This window comes from Lampetra fluviatilis, chromosome 23 (assembly GCF_964198595.1).
Source record: "Lampetra fluviatilis chromosome 23, kcLamFluv1.1, whole genome shotgun sequence".
Taxonomy (NCBI): Eukaryota; Metazoa; Chordata; class Hyperoartia; order Petromyzontiformes; family Petromyzontidae; genus Lampetra; species Lampetra fluviatilis.
This window is the reverse complement of record NC_136297.1, coordinates 4,967,856-4,987,150: the sequence shown is the minus strand read 5'-3', so window position 1 is coordinate 4,987,150 and position 19,295 is coordinate 4,967,856. Positions and strand designations below refer to the sequence as shown.

At 50.9% G+C, this 19,295-nt stretch overlaps 1 protein-coding gene across 1 annotated transcript in view; it reads left to right on the top strand.

Moving 5' to 3' along the window:
* The window catches only part of LOC144940847 (uncharacterized), a 38,840-nt gene extending 34,545 nt beyond the window's left edge, over window positions 1–4,295 (top strand). The window contains exon 3 of the mRNA XM_078867338.1: window positions 4,230–4,295. Coding sequence (XP_078723464.1) covers window positions 4,230–4,295 — 66 coding nt within the window. The remainder of the gene's footprint in view (window positions 1–4,229) is intronic.
* Window positions 4,296–19,295: the final 15,000 nt, after the last annotated feature.

Below are 19,295 nucleotides of genomic sequence, written 5' to 3'. Positions count from 1 at the left end.
ACACGTGTAGCTACTACATGTGTAGTAGCTACTAGAGGTGTGGACTCGAGTCATGTGACTTGGACTCGAGTCAGACTCGAGTCATGAATTTGATGACTTGCGACTCGACTTGGACTTGCATAACAATTAGTTTGTCCCACCTCTGAGATGTGGACTCGAGTCATGTGACTTGGACTCGAGTCAGACTCGAGTCATGAATTTGATGACTTGCGACTCGACTTGGACTTGCATTACAATGACTTTGTCCCACCTCTGGTAGCTACACATGTAGTACACATGTAGTAGCTACTACACGTGTAGCTACTACACATGTAGCTACTACACATGTAGTAGCTACTACATATTAACTATTGTTGTTAATAATACTGATTGTTTGACATTCGTAAGGCACTTGGCCATCCCATGTTGTGTAGAACGTTGCGAAGAGTGACTGAGATGAGTACATACGAAGTGAGGAATGATCGCGTGACGCAGTGAACAACGCTTAACACGGACGACTTCAAATGAAATTGTTTCATAATCCACGTGTTTGACAATACTTACCGTGTGCGCGCGTCTGTGTGTCAGTCACTTTATACAACAACAGCAGCGATGTAGTAACACATTCCTGCGGAGGGAGCTGGTAGGAACACGTTGGGTTGCTCGGTCAATGGCCAGGGTCAACGGCGGCGTGGTGTATTCCGCAAATATGCCCGACTGTGAGGGCGGGCACAAGCCGGCGTGAGTAGGTTAAACGTTGAGTTTTATAAGGGCACCACGGGGTGACCAGCCCCTTCCCACCCAGCCCCACCCCTCCCACCCCCCACCCAGCCCCACCCTCCCCACCCAGGCCCTCCCCACCCAGCCCCTCCCCACCCTTCCCTCCCCACTAAGCCCCTCCCCACCCAGCCCCTCCACACCCTCTTCTCCCCACCCAACCCCTCCCTGCACGACGGACGGACGGACACAATAATCCCCTGTGGGCTGGTGTTAACAGAGGTTCCTACCAGTATAAAGTGGTTCGTGTGCGCGCGCGCGTGTGTGTGTGCTGGAATGGTGTGTGTTCTGGTGTGGTAGAATGGTGTGTTAGGGTGTGATGTAAGTGCGTTAGAATGGTGTGTGTATTAGAATGGTGTGCGGCGAGTGTGCGGTGAGGGTGTGTTGTGAGTGCGTTAGAATGATGTGTTTTGGTGTGTTAGCGTGGTGTGTGTGAGGGTGTGGTGTGAGTGCGTTAGAATGGTGTGTTTTGGTGTGTTAGCGTGGTGTGTGTGAGGGTGTGGTGTGAGTGCGTTATAATGGTGTGTTTTGGTGTGTTAGCGTGGTGTGTGTGAGGGTGTGGTGTGAGTGCGTTATAATGGTGTGCGGTGAGTGTGTTGTGAGTGCGTTAGAATGATGTGTTTTGGTATGTTAGCGTGGTGTGTGTGTGGTGTGAGTGCGTTAGAATGGTGTGTTTTGGTGTGTTAGCGTGGTGTGTGTGAGGGTGTGGTGTGAGTGCGTTAGAATGGTGTGTTTTGGTGTGTTAGCGTGGTGTGTGTGAGGGTGTGGTGTGAGTGCGTTAGAATGGTGTGCGGCGAGTGTGCGGTGAGGGTGAGCGTCACAATGGGGGTTGAGCATGAGGGGTGAGTGGCCGGGCGTCGGCCCAACCCACGCGCCTCTCACCGATGAGAGGGACGTGCAGGCCTCTCTCACCAGCAGCGCTGCTGCTGCTGTTCGCCAACAACGATTGCTCCAGCGAGTCTGTTGGCGGCTACACGGGGGACCTTTGTCTTTGTGTGGCGAGGGAGTGAGTGGGTGTGGGAGTTGTAGTTTTCCTGTTTTGCGAGCCGCAGTTTGTGTTGTTTCTTTCTCCCCCCCCACCCACACACACCCCCCACTCACCAACCCCCCACACACACCCCCCACTCACAAACCCCCCCACGCACCAACCCCCCACACTCACCCCCCACTCACAAACCCCCCCACGCACCAACCCCCCACGCACCAACCCCCCACCCACCAACCCGCCCACCCACCAACACCCCCCACCCACCAACCCGCCCACCCACCAACACCCCCCACCCACAACCCCCCACCCACCAACACCCCACTCACCAACCCCCCCCCCTCCACTCACCAACCCCCCCCTCACTCACCCCCCACCCACCAACCCCCCCACCCACCAACCCCCCCACCCACCAACCCCCCCCACCCACCAACACCCCCCACCCACCAACCCTCCCCCCACCCACCAACACCCACCCACCACCCCCCCCCCCCACTCACCACCCCCCACCCACAACCCCCCACCCACCAACACCCCCCCCACCCACCAACACACCCCCCACTCACCAACCCCCCCCACTCACCAACCCCCACCCACCAACCCACCCACCAACCCACCCACCAACCCCCCCACACACAAACCCCCCCACCCACCATTCTGCCCCCACCCACCAACCCCCCCCCCCCCGTGCCCCCCTCCCGCCACAACACACATTATTTATTTCCACACTCCAAGCCTCTGATCATTAATTATTACATTCATATTCTTTGGTTCTTTCGGTAAAGTCACGTAGATAGAAAAAGTAAAAGTAAATAATAATAATAATATAATAATAATAAAATCTCCGTGACTTTACCGAAAGAAGCGAAGAATATGAATTCCTGCAGTCACGAAACAATATACATTAATAGGCAAGGCACACGCATCATTGTTACTGAGGCGGGCGGGGTGGGGGCGAGGGGGGGGGGGGAGTCGTTTCCGAAGAGACGAGGGGTTTACACAATAATGTGACAAAGACAAATGCAAAGATCCCCCGTGTAGCCTGTAACAGACTGTTGGGGCAAGTGCCGCTACACCTATGAAGGCCGGAACGGCACACGAGGGGGTGGGTGGCCAGCACCACGCCCGGCCGCCTTTGTCTCCCCAGTGCCGATATGAGTACACATCACACCAGGTACTCATTTGAGGCTGAGTCGACATAGGGGAGGCCCAGGACCGGTTCCAATATTCGTCACTGGTATTGGACATACACACACAAAAGACAAATATCCCCCGTGTAGCCTTAACAGACTGTTGGGGCAAGTGCTGTTAGCGAGCACCTATGAATCTCGGCATGGCACTCGTGAGGGTGGGTGGCCAGTACCACGCCCAACCGCCTTTGTCTCCCCAGTGCCGATATTAGTACACACCGCACCAGGTACTCATTTGAGGCTGAGTCGACCTAGGGGAGGCCCAGGACCGGGTTAGATAATCGTCACCGGTGTTGGCCGTGAGCGGGAATCGAACTCGGGGCCGCTGGGTTCGTAGCGCAGCGTAGCGCTACCCGCTACACTACCGCTCCCCACAAGAATATAGAAAAAACAAATATCCCCCGGATAACCTTTAACATACTTTCGATTTAAAGCTTTCGTGACTGCAGGGATTCATCTTCTTGGTTCTATCGGTAAAGTCACGTAGAAGGGAAGTAATAAAATAATAAAAATAAAACATAAGGCGCTCTTCTTCCACCTCCAACCCAGCTTATATATAAGTTCCAAGCTTGGCAGTGTCTCATTCTTCACCTGAAGACGGCTGCTTGCGTTGTAGCCGAAACGTCGTGAGAATTATTTTATGATGTTTTATTTTTATTATTTTATTACTTCCCTTCTACGTGACTTTACCGAAAGAACCAAGAAGGATTTAACATACTGTTGGGGCAAGTGCTGTTAGCGAGCACCTATTAAGGCCTTCGTGACACACAAGGATGGGGGGGGGTGCATGGCTATGAGAGGTGGAGGGAGGGAGGGGGGCTGACTGAGGCAGGCCCATACAGTCAGAATCAGAACATTTATTGATCCTGGAGGAATCCGAAGAGCTATGAAGCTCTCTTTCACAGTCGTCCCGCGGAAGCTCGTACCGAAGTGGCGCTAACCACTGCGCCACCGCTCCTCCCCCCACACACAACGCTCAGCTGCCGCACTGTCACTGGGCGAGGGAGGGAACGCCACAGGGTCAACACCGTCCGACCCAGCCCATCGCTATTGGTCTTCAGGGGCCAATTTCGACTTCATAGCCCGTGAGTGCATTAGGGCCGCCGTGTAAGCCACGCAGCTGCGCACCGCACAGATCGGCCCCGGGGTTAGGGTCGGGTCGTGTTAGGGTCGTGGTTCTCAACACGCTTGTTATGATGTTTGGTACGATGCCCCCCCCAATGAAGACCACTGGTCCACGTGCTCACCATCCCCCCCCCCGTCTATCCCACCCTCCCCCACCCCACCGGCGTACGAAGGACACAATACACAAACAGATCACGGTGTCCAACGCGGTGTGCTTTGTCGCCGCGACGCGCAACTAAAGGTCTCTCCCCCGCAGCCCCCTACCCCGCTCCCACCGTCGCATATTCTATAAAATTTTATTTATCCTGCACAGGATCCACGCCGCAGTCTGCGCCCCCCCCCACTCCCCTCCGAATTGGCTATCGCGCCACGCGAGTTCAGAACCTCTGGGTTCGAGTAAGGCCTCTGACCACGGCAGCTCTCTCTCCCACTTCAGCAACCAAAAATATAGAGTATATATATAAAAAATATATGTTTTTTCTTGCTGTGGTTTTCCCACCTGATGATGATTGCTTGTGTTGCAATCAAAACGTCGTGATTTATTTTACTTTCTAGCTACGTGACTTTACCGAAAGAACCAAAGGGTATGGGTTTCTGCAGTCACGAAAGCTTCAATTCTAGATTCAGGCAAAGTGGTTCTTAACCTTGACTGCAGAATTGCACCCCGTTGGTTCTTAATCGTAAACATTCCTTTTTTTACAATGTTAATAAATACGAAGGGGTTTGATAAATAAAAAACAAATAAGTTGTAATCTAGATTTGAAGTTTTTTCGTGACTGCAGGGATCCATAATCTTTGGTTCTTTCGGTAAAGTCACGTAGGTAGAAAAATAAAATAAAATAAATTAAATCACGACGTTTCGGGCGCAACACAAGCGTCCGTCATCAGGTGGGACAACCACAGCAATAAACAAGTGCTGAATTGTTTCAGCTGAATTGTTTCAGCTGAATTGTTTCTTGCTGTGGTTGTCCCACCTGATGACGGACGCTTGTGTTGCGCCAGAAACGTCGTGATTTAATTTATGTTATTTTCTACCTACGTGACTTTACCGAAAGAACCAAAGAGTAAGTAAGTTGTGCTTACATGCCCGTGCTTAATCTGTGTCTTCGATGATTCACCTTCTAAAAACAAATCTGGACGTGTCTCGCACCCCCAGGAAGGGCATCTCGCACTCCTCAGGGATGTGCGCGCACCCCAGGCTAACAAGAAGAAGAACCTCTGGAGTAAGGCATAGAGAGATGTACAGGGTGGGGTGGAGGAATGGGGTTGTGAAACGAACGCTGGGTCGATTCTTCCATTCGCGTCGATCTGCTGGGCTCGTTCTGAGATCGCGCGATGGTTCGGGTCAAACAACAGACCCGACCCGCACGGATTGAGCTGGATTGGATAGGGGGGGGTTCATTTAGCAGTGGATAGATCAAGGCTGGTAATGATGGAATAATCACTTTCAAAGTCACGCTGATATTCACCCACCACCCACCACCAGAGCCCTCTTTCGTCCCCCCCTCTCCCTCCAATCCACCCCCCACCCCCCCGTGGTTTATTTAACTTAATCTGTCAACACGTTTGACTGATTTGGCTTTTTGTTGTTGTTAATTCTTTACGGAATAAAGGATGTATTTCTTCACGTGATGTATATTTTGGGCCGACACAATGGGGAGAGAAAACGGCCGCATTGTGTTACACAAATAACACTTCAATTGCCCCTTTGTTTGCATTTATGACTTCTTATATCGTAACAATATTAATAATGAATGTTCACCCTGGTTTTTTGTAATCAACTGTTGGATGGAAAAGGCCGTGGGGTTTTCTTTTGTACCGTACTTGACAACAATAAAACTTTTTTTTACTAATCAATCCAGGACAGCGAAACTTTTGAGTCAAATTAACTCTTTTTCAGGAGGTTCCTGTTGCAGTTTATATTTTATTTTAAGCTCTGTTTAGACAATTAACGATGAGTTATTTATGATACAATGTGTTCGGAAAACGGGAGCGCCCAAAGATAGCCCACGCCTTTGTGCGAGGGGAGCTACGCTCTTGCCCCCCCCCCCCCCGTACAGTCGGAATCAACAGATGGAGATTAGTCCACACAGTTTGTGGCTGTACCGTCAGGGACATTTCACAGCATCAGTGCGGTGATCCCCCAACACCCCGCTGCTGCCTGCTCCACACAGTGCACAGGCGGCCACGTGCAGCGTAGCCAACAGGGCCCGTGGGAGCATAGAAGTGCAGTACAATGAGTCCTCGTTTTTGTCGCGGAAGATGCGCTCCTGGAAAGTACCGCGTTAAGCAGTAAAACCGCGTTGAGCGAAAACTGTTTCCCCATAAATAATATAACGGTGAGGTTTGGCGAGACACGATGTGACTGCGCACACGCGGTGAGATGGCGGGACGATTTACTGAGTGTGCGCCCCAGTGTTACTGTACCATTCCGCGCACTGCATCATCCCGCCCAGCCATGCAGCTCAAGAAAGTAGTTCGTCGTCGACCGCTCAGAAACCGTGTTATAACGGGGCGCGTTCCGTGTTGTAACGGGACGCGTTCCGTGTTGTAAATGGACGCGTTCCGTATCGTACTAAAATTGTTCCCAAATGGAAGAATCGCGTTACAGCGAAAACGCGTCAAGGTGTGAACATCGCGCATTAAGCGAGGACTTGTGGCATTCTACAGAGAAACATAAAAGTGCAGTGCAACAATGATTGGGAGCAGTGGCACAGTGGTGAGCATACTACCTAGACTCTGCCAGGCAGATAACGGAAATGACAGGAGTAGACTTTTTTTTCGATGTCGGTAAATTTCAAGAGCCGCAATGCACTGTGTGGTGAATGCGAGACGGTCCTCAATAAATAGTACCACGGAGATGCAGGTTGCTGATCCCTGCTCATGGTAAACTAGACTCGCGTGGTAAGCTGGACTTCCATGGTAAACTTTACTTTCATGGTAAACTGAACTCCCATGGTAAACTGGAATTCCATGGTGAACTGGACTCTTATGGTAAACTAGACTCGCGTGGTAAGCTGGACTTCCATGGTAAACTTTACTTTCATGGTAAACTGAACTCCCATGGTAAACTGGACTCCCATGGTAAACTGGAATTCCATTGTGAACTGGACTCACACGGTAAACTGGACTCCCATGGTAAACTGGAATTTCATGGTAAACTGGACTCTCACGGTAAACTAGACTCCCATGGTAAACTGGACTCCCATGGTAAACTGGACTTTCATGGTAAACTTAACTTTCATGGTGAACTGGACTTCCATGTTAAACTGGAATCCCATGGTAAACTGAACTCCCATGGTAAACTGGAATTCCATGGTGAACTGGACTCCCACGGTAAACTGAACTTCCACGGTGAACTGGACCTCCATATTAAAAGGGGAATTCCATCGTAAACTGGACTTCCATGTTAAACTGGACTCCCACGGTGAACTGGACTTCCATGTTAAACTGGACTCCCACGGTGAACTGGACTTCCATGTTAAACTGGACTCCCACGGTGAACTGGACTTCCATGTTAAACTGGACTCCCACGGTGAACTGGACTTCCATGTTAAACTGGACTCCCATGGTGAACTGGACTTCCATGTTAAACTGGACTCCCACCGTGAACTGGACTCCCATGGTGAACTGGACTTCCATGGTCAGGGCTCAGCAACCAAAATAACAAGAGGAGAGATTTTACGAATTCGGTAACCCCCGCCCCCCCATCAACATTTCAAGAGCCATAATTTCAGTCTGTCAAGAATCGCATGCGGCTCCAGAACTGCATGTTTCCGACCCCCTGGAGCTACACTGTCCCATTGAGAACCCGGCTCCAATCTATAAACTAAACTATTAAACAATGTTTGGTTTTGCCAGGTAAGGCCCACTGAGCTACAGCTTCCAGATTTGAAGCTTTCGTGACTGCAAGGATTAATATGCTTAGGTTTTTTTTCGGTAAAGTCACGTAGGTAAAAAAATTCAAATTAGTAAAAGTTAAATATTTTTTTTAATTTTTATTTTACTTTTATTACCGAAAAAAAAACCTAAGAATATGAGCTATAGCTCTTTTTCACAAGCGACCTGGCCACAGATTCTGGCTCAACGGAGCGTCTTATCGCGTGGACATTCACAGCAGCCAAATGCTCTAAACGTGGAGGGAAAAAGCGAAAGACCAGGAGAAAAATCCACGTGACCACGGGGAGAACGCGCAAACTCCAAATACACAGCAGCAGGCGTCAGGGTCGGTATCGAACCCACGACCTCCTTCATACCAGGCGAGGTAGTTAACATCTCCTAGCCACCGCGGAGCAATCACTAGGGGTTGGGGGGCTGTATCCAGGAATCGAACCACCAGGCCTCTGAGTGATTCCAATCTCAGCGTGATTTGCCCTCTGTGCCAACCAACCCACCCCGGGTCCCCTCCAGAAAAAAATCATTCCGGCAAAAACACTCCCGCAAAAACACTCCTTATCGGGTGCTCTTGACAGCTGGCGGATTTACAAAAGAAATAAGGCAGCCGAATGTACAAATCTTTCTTTCTTCCCCCCCCCTCTCTCTTCATCTTTCGAGCTGATATCACAACGCTGTTTGGGAAAACAGCGTCGTGATGGATGTCACGCAGGCACGTGCCACCCTCCAGGGGGTTGGTCACTCAACAGGTGTGTGTGTGTGTGCGGATGGGTGTGTGTGAGTGTGTGTGCGGCTACGTGTGTGTGAGTGTGTGAGTGCGGATGGGTTTGTGTGAGTGTGTGTGCGGATGGGTTTGTGTGAGTGTGTGTGTGCGGCTGGGTTTGTGTGAGTGTGTGTGTGTGCGGCTGGATTTGTGTGAGTGTGTGTGTGCGGCTGGGTGTGTGTGAGTGTGTGTGTGCGGCTGGGTTTGTGTGAGTGTGTGTGCAGATGGGTTTGTGTGAGTGTGTGTGTGTGTGCGGATGGGTGTGTGTGAGTGTGTGTCTGCGGGTGGTTTTGTGTGAGTGTGTGTGTGTGCGGCTGGTTTTGTGTGAGTGTGTGTGTGCGGATGGGTTTGTGTGAGTGTGTGTGTGTGCGGCTGGGTGTGTGTGAGTGTGTGTGTGCGGCTGGGTTTGTGTGAGTGTGTGTGTGCGGCTGGGTTTGTGTGAGTGTGTGTGTGCGGCTGGGTGTGTGTGAGTGTGTGTGTGCGGCTGGGTTTGTGTGAGTGTGTGTGTGCGGATGGGTGTGTGTGAGTGTGTGTGTGCGACTGGGTTTGTGTGAGTGTGTGTGCGACTGGGTTTGTGTGAGTGTGTGTGTGTGCGGCTGGTTTTGTGTGAGTGTGTGTGTGCGGATGGGTGTGTGTGAGTGTGTGTGTGCGGCTGGGTTTGTGTGAGTGTGTGTGTGTGCGGCTGGTTTTGTGTGAGTGTGTGTGTGCGGATGGGTGTGTGTGAGTGTGTGTGTGCGGCTGGGTTTGTGTGAGTGTGTGTGTGCGGATGGGTGTGTGTGAGTGTGTGTGTGCGACTGGGTTTGTGTGAGTGTGTGTGCGACTGGGTTTGTGTGAGTGTGTGTGTGTGTGCGGATGGGTGTGTGTGAGTGTGTGTCTGCGGGTGGTTTTGTGTGAGTGTGTGTGTGCGGCTGGTTTTGTGTGAGTGTGTGTGTGCGGCTGGGTGTGTGTGAGTGTGTGTGTGCGGCTGGGTTTGTGTGAGTGTGTGTGTGCGGCTGGGTTTGTGTGAGTGTGTGTGTGCGGCTGGGTGTGTGTGAGTGTGTGTGTGCGGCTGGGTTTGTGTGAGTGTGTGTGTGCGGATGGGTGTGTGTGAGTGTGTGTGTGCGACTGGGTTTGTGTGAGTGTGTGTGCGACTGGGTTTGTGTGAGTGTGTGTGTGTGCGGCTGGTTTTGTGTGAGTGTGTGTGTGCGGATGGGTTTGTGTGAGTGTGTGTGCGACTGGGTTTGTGTGAGTGTGTGTGCGACTGGATTTGTGTGTGAGTGTGTGTGTGCGGATGGGTTTGTGTGAGTGTGTGTGCGACTGGGTTTGTGTGAGTGTGTGTGTGCGTCTGGGTGTGTGTGTGTGGGGAGCGGTAGTTTAGCGGTTAACGCGCTGCGCTACGAGCCTGGCGGCCCAAGCTCGATTCCCGCTCACGGCAAACACCGGCGACGATTATCTGAACCGGTCCTGAGTACCTGGTGCGGTATGTAAACATCACTACTGGGGAGACAAAGGCGGCCGGGCGTGGTGTTGACCACCCCGCCCCATCGTGTGCCGTGCCGGCTTTCATAGGTGCACGCTAACAGCACTTGTCCCAACAATATGTTACAGGCTAGACGGGGGATCTTTTTCTTTATCTCCTTCATAGGATCTGCTATTCGCTAACAGCACTTGCCCCAACAGTCTGTTGAAGGCTAGACGGGGGATCTTTGTCTTTTTCTCCTTCATAGGAGCTGCTATTCGCTAACAGCACTTGCCCCAACAGTCTGTTGAAGGCTAGACGGGGGATCTTTGTCATTAACTCCTTCATAGGAGCTGCTGCTCGCAAACAGCGCTTGCCCCTAACAGACTGTTGGGGCAAGTGCTGTTAGCGAGCACCTATGTAGGCTGGAACGGTACACGAGGGGGTGGGTGGCCGGCACCACGCCCGACGGCTTTTGTCTCTCCAGTGGCGGTGATTTTTTTACACACCGTACCAGGTACTCATTTGAGGCTGAGTCGACCTGGGGGAGACCAAGGGACCGGTGTTGGCCGTGCGCGGGAATCGAACTCGGATCCGCGGCTTCGTAACGCAGTGAGCTAACCGCTGCACCACCGCTCCCCGCAGACTCGCGTGCGTACATACAGACTCGTACAAACGGACGACTCACAGAACCAACCAATTTACACAGACACATGAGACGCACACTTCGCTACGAAGTCAGATTTTCGGGCACGGTTAACATCAGTGGCGAGTATGTATTTCACTGTCTGTTGGACTTCTTTCGCACCGTACGAAGCCCACCGAGTGATATTTGAATCAGTCCTGGGCCTCTCCTATCTCGGTCGCTTCAGATCAAACGGTATCCTTTCTGGAGTGCGTGAAGACCAACACTGGGGAAAGAAAGGCGGCCGAGCGTGGCGTTTTGCCACACAACTCCCTCATTGTTCAAAATATAATTGAGCCAACATCCCAATGTAGCAGGACCCTCCTGTATAAGGTGTCTTGAGACTCAGTGAGATATTTATTGGTTAAATTATTAGCGCGACACAGCATTGGAATTTCCACTTTTTCTTTTTCGACATGATCACAATCAAACAAAAGCGTCTTTCCTGGTTTAGACGTATAGCGCGTATGGGTTAGCGTGGTCCTAAAGGGCAGCGGTGGAAATTCCACGTTCCCATGGTCGGCGTATGTGGGCGGGGGAGGGACGCGGGGTTGATCGGCGGCGGCGGCAATTCATCCAAACATCGCAGCCGTAGCCGCAGCAGCGGTAGCAGTGACTGCTGCATTGTCAAGGCGTAATTTATTTAAACATTGCGTGTCTGCGGTCGTAATCTCTGAGTCACTTCCGCGCATTGAGCCGCTCTTCCCACCCCCTCCCCGCCCCTGGGTCTGAGGGCCCAGCGCGCGCCACGCTATCAGGTGCTTCCCAATGAAATCCGCGCGCACGCGAACACAGCCTTGAACCCGAATTAGGAACGAGGAGGAGACACTGGAGGAGACGGAGTGACGGAAGGAGGAGTGGGTGGGTGGTGTGGAGGGGGGGGGGTCAGTGGAAAGTGCAGTGGCTGGCCAGAGATAATGATGATGGACAAAACTAAAGCTATTGTTTTATTTTATTTTACCAGGTAAGGCCCCACTGAGCTACATAGACCTTTTTCAGACGCGACCTGGTCGCAAATGATAGCTCAACGAAGTGGCTCATCATGTGGGAATTCATAGCAGCCGAATACTCTAAACGCGTGATGTTGATTCTGAACGTGGAGGGAAACCCGGAGGACCCGGAGAAGAGTCCACGCGACCACGGGGAGAACATTCAAACACCAAATATACAGCAGCAGGCGTCAACGTCGGAATCGAACTCACGACCTCCTGTATACCAGGCGAGGTAGTTCACATCTCGTCTCTTTGCTTGGGTAGGCAGGCAGGTAAGTAGGTAGACAGATAGGTAACCAGTGAGGTAAGTAGGTAGGCAGATATGTAGGAAGGTAGGTAGATTGGCAAGCAGGCACGGGGGCAGGTAGGCAGGTAGGAAGGTATGTAAGCAGGTTGATATGCTCAAACATAGGCTGACAAGATGACAGACAGACAAATTAAATAAGCAGACAATGTTTCCTTCATATATATTACCTCTCAACGTAAAATAAAAGCTACACGACACTGCATAATGATAAAGACGGGGCACTGGCAGATCGGCATGCGGGTGGGCGGAAAGACGGGAGGACCGCCAGACAAGGTGCTTGGTAGATAGACAAGCCAAGGGGACCGGTCGATAGATATACTGGTCCAGGTGGGTAGGGCGAGAGAGGCGAGCCGATGAAGGGGTATGAAAACAAATAGGCAGGTGGCCTGGGTGACTGGATTACAGATGGACATGCAGGGAGACAGACAATCAGGTTGATGGACAGGCACACCATGGTATACAGCAGAGGTGTGGACTCGAGTCATGTGACTTGGACTCGTGTCAGACTCGAGTCATGAATTTGATGACTTGCGACTCGACTTGGACTTGCATAACAATGACTTTGTCCCACCTATGAGATGTGGACTCGAGTCATGTGACTTGGACTCGAGTCAGACTCGAGTCATGAATTTGATGACTTGCGACTCGACTTGGACTTGCATAACAATGACTTTGTCCCACCTCTGGTATACAGATATGAGATACAGTCACACGGACACGTGGACACCATGTGCCTAGATAGACATACACCACCCATACAAAGATAAAGACGCCCCCGCCCTCAGTATAACTTCACCAGACTGTTGGCGCAAGTGCTATTAGCGAGCACGTATTAAGGCCGGCAGGGCACACAACGGGATGGATGTTTACGCATCGCACTCGGTAGCTCATTCGAGGCCCAGGACAGGTTCTAATATACATGGTATTCGAAAAGGATGGACCCAATTTCAAAGCGGTATATTTCACGACGGCAACATGTTACAATTACACGAGAAGTTACAGACGGTTTAATGAGTTACCATTTCATAAATGATCTATGTGCCCTCCACCCGCTGTACGGACAACATCGAGACGATAGTTGAATTCGTCCCAAACGCCTCTCAAAGTGTCGTCTTTCACTGAAGTCACCGCTACCGTGATTCTGTTTTTGAGGTCTTCCAAATTAGTCGCTAATGGTGGCACAAAACCCGGGTTTTTGACGTATCCGCACAAGAAAAAGTCGCAGGGTGCGATGAAACGCACGCTGCACCGCAATTACGGATTCAGTCTTGCTGAACTGCAGAACGCAAAACGCCCCTTGTGTTGCGGGGTCGTTATCTTGCGAATGACTGAGGCTCAGGGCTGTTTGTGCGCTGAGAGAGGCATCTGGTGGTAATACTTTGAAACTCTATGCCCCGCCCTTTCAAGTGGTAAGAGTTTAATTCATGGGCGGTTCGTGGTTGCAGAGATATAGCGATTTCAAATCGGGTCCATCTTTTTCAAACACCCTGAAATTGGCCACCGATGGTCGTCGTAACTGGGACTCGATTCGTAGCACGCTAACCGCTGCGCCACCGCTTCCCCGCATGTCGCACACATCCGCGCAGATGCACACAGAGAGACAAAGGCCTGCAGTGAGAGTAAATTAAATAAACCACCTGACCCTGACCTTGCAAAGGGAAATATATCGATGTCCCCTCACCTGGTTAAATAAGTGGGATCAATCTCATTGTGGATAAATGGGGAATTTAAATGCGCACACATACACGTGCACGTGCATGCACACCTGCATATACGTACGTATTACAAACATAAAGACACCCCATATAGCCTAAACAGACTGTGAGGGCAAGTGCAGTTAGCGAGCAAATATGAAGGCTGGCACGGCACACGTTGGGGTGGGTGACCAGCAGTGTGGATGTTTACACATCACACGAGGTCCTCAGTTAAGGCTGAGTCGACCTAGGAGGTGAAGGACCGATTCAAATATTCGCCACTGGTCGTGATCGATGGAAATCGAACTCAGGTAGACAGGTTCGTAGCGCAGTCACACGCAAAAACACAACAACAACAACAACCGCTATACGCCACGAAGTGGTGGTGACGTCATCACGGCGCTTGTGCCAGGCTAGGTGCACTCTGAGGCCACGTGAAGTGTGGAAGGCTCGCTGCTGTCAGGAGTTCACGAGACAGACCCAAGTGTCTATGGCTTCACTGACTGAGATGAACGGCAGATGCAACACCTAGGCCCCCCCTGACCGTGCCAGCTTGCGTTTTATTCGCCCGCTGCTCCGCTCGTTGTTGTGAGCGTCATTTTTCCACCCTCCGTTGTTGCTGGAGGGCGACTGCCTCCAACTGCCCAGTAGCATCCATCAGGAGCCTCCTTCACATGGGCCGACCTTGACACCGCTGGTATCAGTAATCGACCTGTTCGCTCAGCTCCACATCCTCCTGCATCGCATCAGCTCCATCTCTTCTCCAGCCCGTGCAGCGCCCGTTTAGCCCCCTCTGCCCGGATAAAACAGAAGCTACTTGGGCATACGGTGGCTGGACACGCGATGGCTGGGCACGTGCGAATACACACAGACAGACACAATTCATACCATTTTCTCAATGTATTTTGATGATGCCAAATGCATAGAGCATGACCTTTCCGTGCGTATGGCTTGTGTAAAGGCTCTCTCTGCGGGGAGCGGTAGCGCTGTGGTTAGCGCTACGCTGCGCTACGAAAGCCGGCCACACCGAGTTCGATTCCCTCTCACGGCCAAACACCAGTGGCGATTATCTGAATCGGCACTGGGGCTCCTCTAGGTCGACTCAGTCTCAAATGAGTACCTGGCGCGGTGTGTAAACATCAGAACTGCGGAGACAAAGGCGGTCGGAGGCGATGCCGGCCACTGACCCCCTTCATGGGCGCGATTCGCTAACAGCACTTGCCCCAACAGTCTCTTGAGGCTACACGGGGCACCGTTGTATTTGTCTCTGCATCGGGCCTGCGTTTGAAGATGTGGCACGTTTTTGTGCTATCGCCGCCCCTAATCTGTGCAGGACATCACTTTTCCGAGGACGTGCGTTCCATCAGTTGTCGCGCCGCCACGTTTCCTGCACACAAAGCGGTGTTGGGCTTGCGAGATTACCGCACGCGCGTGTGTGCGCACGAGTGTGTGTGAGAGTGCGGGGTGGGGGGGTCCTTTAAACCTGCAACGCTGTCCCAACGTTGACCCAACGTTGGCGCGACGTTGGCGCGACGTTGGCGCGACGTGGTTGGAATCGATGGGCCAGCGTTTGTCCAACGTCCCATTTTTACTGATCTTTGAATTTTGTTAATTTCAACATATATAGATACACACACATATCTTGCGTACCGCCTGATAAAAGTGATTCGAAGCGAATGGTCAGCACCCTCTACTTGTTATCCAAAGGTCGCCGGTTTTCGATTCGCTCTCACGGCTCGGCAGCCGAATCAATGGGATGCGAGTTTCTGTCCACACGAGCAGCAAACATGGGGGACACACCAGAGTTAACCTGGACCGAATCTTCAGATATTCCGTCACCGATGTTGACCGGGTTCGGAGCGCAGCGCGCTAACCACTGCGCCACCGCTCCCCGCTTGCACATCCACTGGTATGTCTGTGTGTGTGTCTCTGCGACGTTCTTAAAGTGCACCTTGCGTGGTACAAGCGCCGTGGCGACGTTACCGCCGCTTAGTGGTGAACGGTGGTTGTTGTTCCCCATTGGAACCTCCTTTGCCAGTAGCAAAATATGATAATTGTTTTTTTTACCCTTTTATCTGGCAACAAAACTGACACCTTTTTTTACAAGGAGTCATGTTTGCATTGACCACAATAACTGCGGTCGGAATGCAAACAAAAAACACAACTCTGATAATGTATGCACTGTCCTTAAAATTGATTGGTCCACACCAGAGACAGCTTTTCTTAGAGCCTAGTCTCACATGGTGTTGGACCAGGTGACGCCAAAAGGCGCACAACTCAAAGACAATGCACCATCAGAGTATGAGAGCTCGGGGTAAGCATTTACACCATTGGAACCTCAAAATATGATAACTGTTTTTTTACCCTTTTATCTGGCAACAAAACTGACACCTTTTTTACAAGAAGTCAAGTTTGCATTGACCACAACACTGCCTCTGTCCACGCCGCAGTGTCCATGGGTACGACCAAAGTTAGTTGACCGACAGGACACGAGTGGTGGAGTAAGGTGTGTGTAATGTGTGAGAACGCCCAATACGTATGTCCACTGTGGAAAAGTAGGCCAAATACATTCCGGTGCTACCGCCGGCAGTGGCGTTAGCTAGCAATTGCAGGGATGCACCTTTGCCTCTTAACCTTAAAGGTGATTTGGTGTCAGAGACATCGGGCCAGTACGTTCTGAGTCCATGGGTTAGAATCCTGGGCCAGGGTGTCCGTTTGAGAAGGTTCATAATGGCCATGTCAAGCCCTGAAAATGGCCATGTCAACATAATGGCCATGTGGACAGCTTTGATTTCAGGGTTCAACCCGTAGGTAGGGCTGGATGTCGTGAAAACGATGCTTCTGCTGCTGGTAACAATACAAAAAAACATTACCAAGCTGCGGTGTGTACAACATTCTCTGGCACGTGTCGTGATGGGCACTGCGAGATGCGACCGTGTCCGTCCAGTGCGAGCCGAGCTGCATTGGCATCCAGTTGCCGAACGAACACGTGGTTCTAACGAGGGTCGCGCTCGTTGCGCACACTAAGCGCTTGCCACAGATGAACCACAACTCCCTCGCTCATCTCGTCCAGGAGCATAAACTACCAGCACGCGAACTCCGGTGGTCACCCTCGCAGCAGCAGCGGCAGCGGCGGCTTTTGGGCTGCGAGCCATCGGACAAAAAGACGACGATTGTCACCGCATCGCGGGGCGCTTTCAGATGCGCTTCTGCGGCCGTCTGGAACGCTCTTCTTTCCGATGTTACGAAATCACTGGAGCTGTGCACTTTTAAATCATCATCTCGATTGGCAAACTCATTTTTTTTAAACTGCTTTTGTTGTGTTGAGTTTGTTGTCCTTCTCCCGCTCCTGCGATGAGCACGGTTGGCGACGTACGGTGCAAAAGAAGTTCAACATACACATGTACCTTGCTGATCTCGTCCAGGAGCGTAAACCACCAATGAAACTCCGGTGGTCATCCTCGTAGCAGCAGCGGCTTTTGGCTGCTAATCATCAAACAAGAACGGTAGTCACGGCATCGCGATGCGCTATCAGACGCGCTTTGGTGGCCGTCTGGAACGCTCTTCCTTCCGAATATTAGGAAGCCACTGGACCTCTGCACTTTTAAATCATCATCTCGATTGACAAACTCATTTCTTTAGAACTGCTTCTTGTTGTGTTTAGTGTTGTTGTCCTTCTCCCTGCACCTCCGACGAGCATGGCCGGCTACCTACGGTGCAAAAGAAGTTCAACGTGCATACAGACAGACAGACAGACACGCGTACGCGCACTGACTTGTACAAGATGGCATGTTGACCTCCGATAAGCTGAGGCGACACAGGTGCGAAGATGGGGAGGCCGCGGTGCAGATGGAGGAAGCGGTGGCGGTCTCTGTGCAAACACGGCCGTGCCATGGGGTGTGAGCTGGCCTGCAGATAGGAGGCAGACGGGGGCAGGTTAAGCATACTTCACCTTCCACGGCTCACGTTTGCCCTCACAGCCCAGTTAAGTAAATCAGTAGGAGACCCTCACATTGATCCGCCTGGACACCATCTCCTTGAAAGAACTCCACTTTGTTTCTTTTTTTTTTATCAGACATGGTCGCCCGGATTGTTCTTCATGCTGCACGAAATCTTATTGGGGCAACTCTCGACTACAATTAAACAAAAAACGAATATATTCAACTTCTTGTTGTCGTGCGGCTGCTGATGTAGACGTAGAGCAGCAGCTACAATGTCGCGTTCAGGCGGTGAAGCCAGCAGATAATGATTATGATGGTGATGATGATGATGGTGATGACGAAAATAGTGGTGGTGGTGATGGTGATGATGATGATAATTATAGTGGTGATTATAACAGCGGTGATGATGATGATGGTGTTGATGGTGATGATGTTAATGCTATTGATCGTGTTGATGGTGATAATGATGCTACTCCTGATGATAACGGTGTTAATGGCTGATGTAGATGCAGAGAAACAGCTACAATGCCACGTTCAGGCGGTGAAGCCAGTAGATAATGATTATGATGGTGATGACGATGATGAAGATAGTGGTGGTGGTGATGATGATGATGATAATTATAGTGGTGATTATAACAGCACTGATGTAGATGATGGTGTTGATGGTGATGATGTTAATGATATTGATCGTGTTGATGGTGATAATGATGCTACTCCTGATGATAGCGGTATTCATGGCTGATGTAGACGCAGAGCAGCAGCTACAATGCCACGTTCAGGTGGTGAAGCCAGCAGATAATGATTATGGTGATGATGATGTTGATGGTGATGACGAAGATAGTGGTGGTGATGATGATGATAATTATAGTGGTGATTATAACAGCGGTGATGTAGATGATGGTGTTGATGGTGATGATGTTAATGCTATTGATAGTGTTGATGGTGATAATGATGCTACTCCTGATGATAACGGTGTTAATAGCTAATGATGTAGATGCAGAGTAGCAGCTACAATGCCATGTTCAGGTGGTGAAGCCAGCAGACAACCGCCATCAGGAGCCGTAGCGGAGTTAGCGGCATCACCATCATCATCATCGCTGCGATGTCTACCTTCGTATTTGTGGATCGGGGCATTGCGTCGTTACACGTTGTTACGTTCTCGTTCTGGATGACCACAGTAGCCACACTACTACTGGAGAGTTTGAATTTTACATTTGTGTATCATCAGCCATCTGCATCTTCTATGTTGTATGTATATAAAATGGGATGACAGTCCATGATATAGGTTTTTTGGGGTTAGATAGCGTAAATATATAAATGTGTATCTACATTGTCTTTGAGCTGTACGCCTGTTGGCGTCCTCTGGTCGAGCACCAATTGGGTCGAGGCTCAAAAGAAAGCCGTCCCTGGTGTGGACCAATCAGTTTCAAGGACAATGCACTATATTACCAAAGTTTTTTTTTTGCATTTTGACTGAAAGTATTGTGGCTAATGCAGACATGAATCCTTGTAAAAAGGTTTCAGT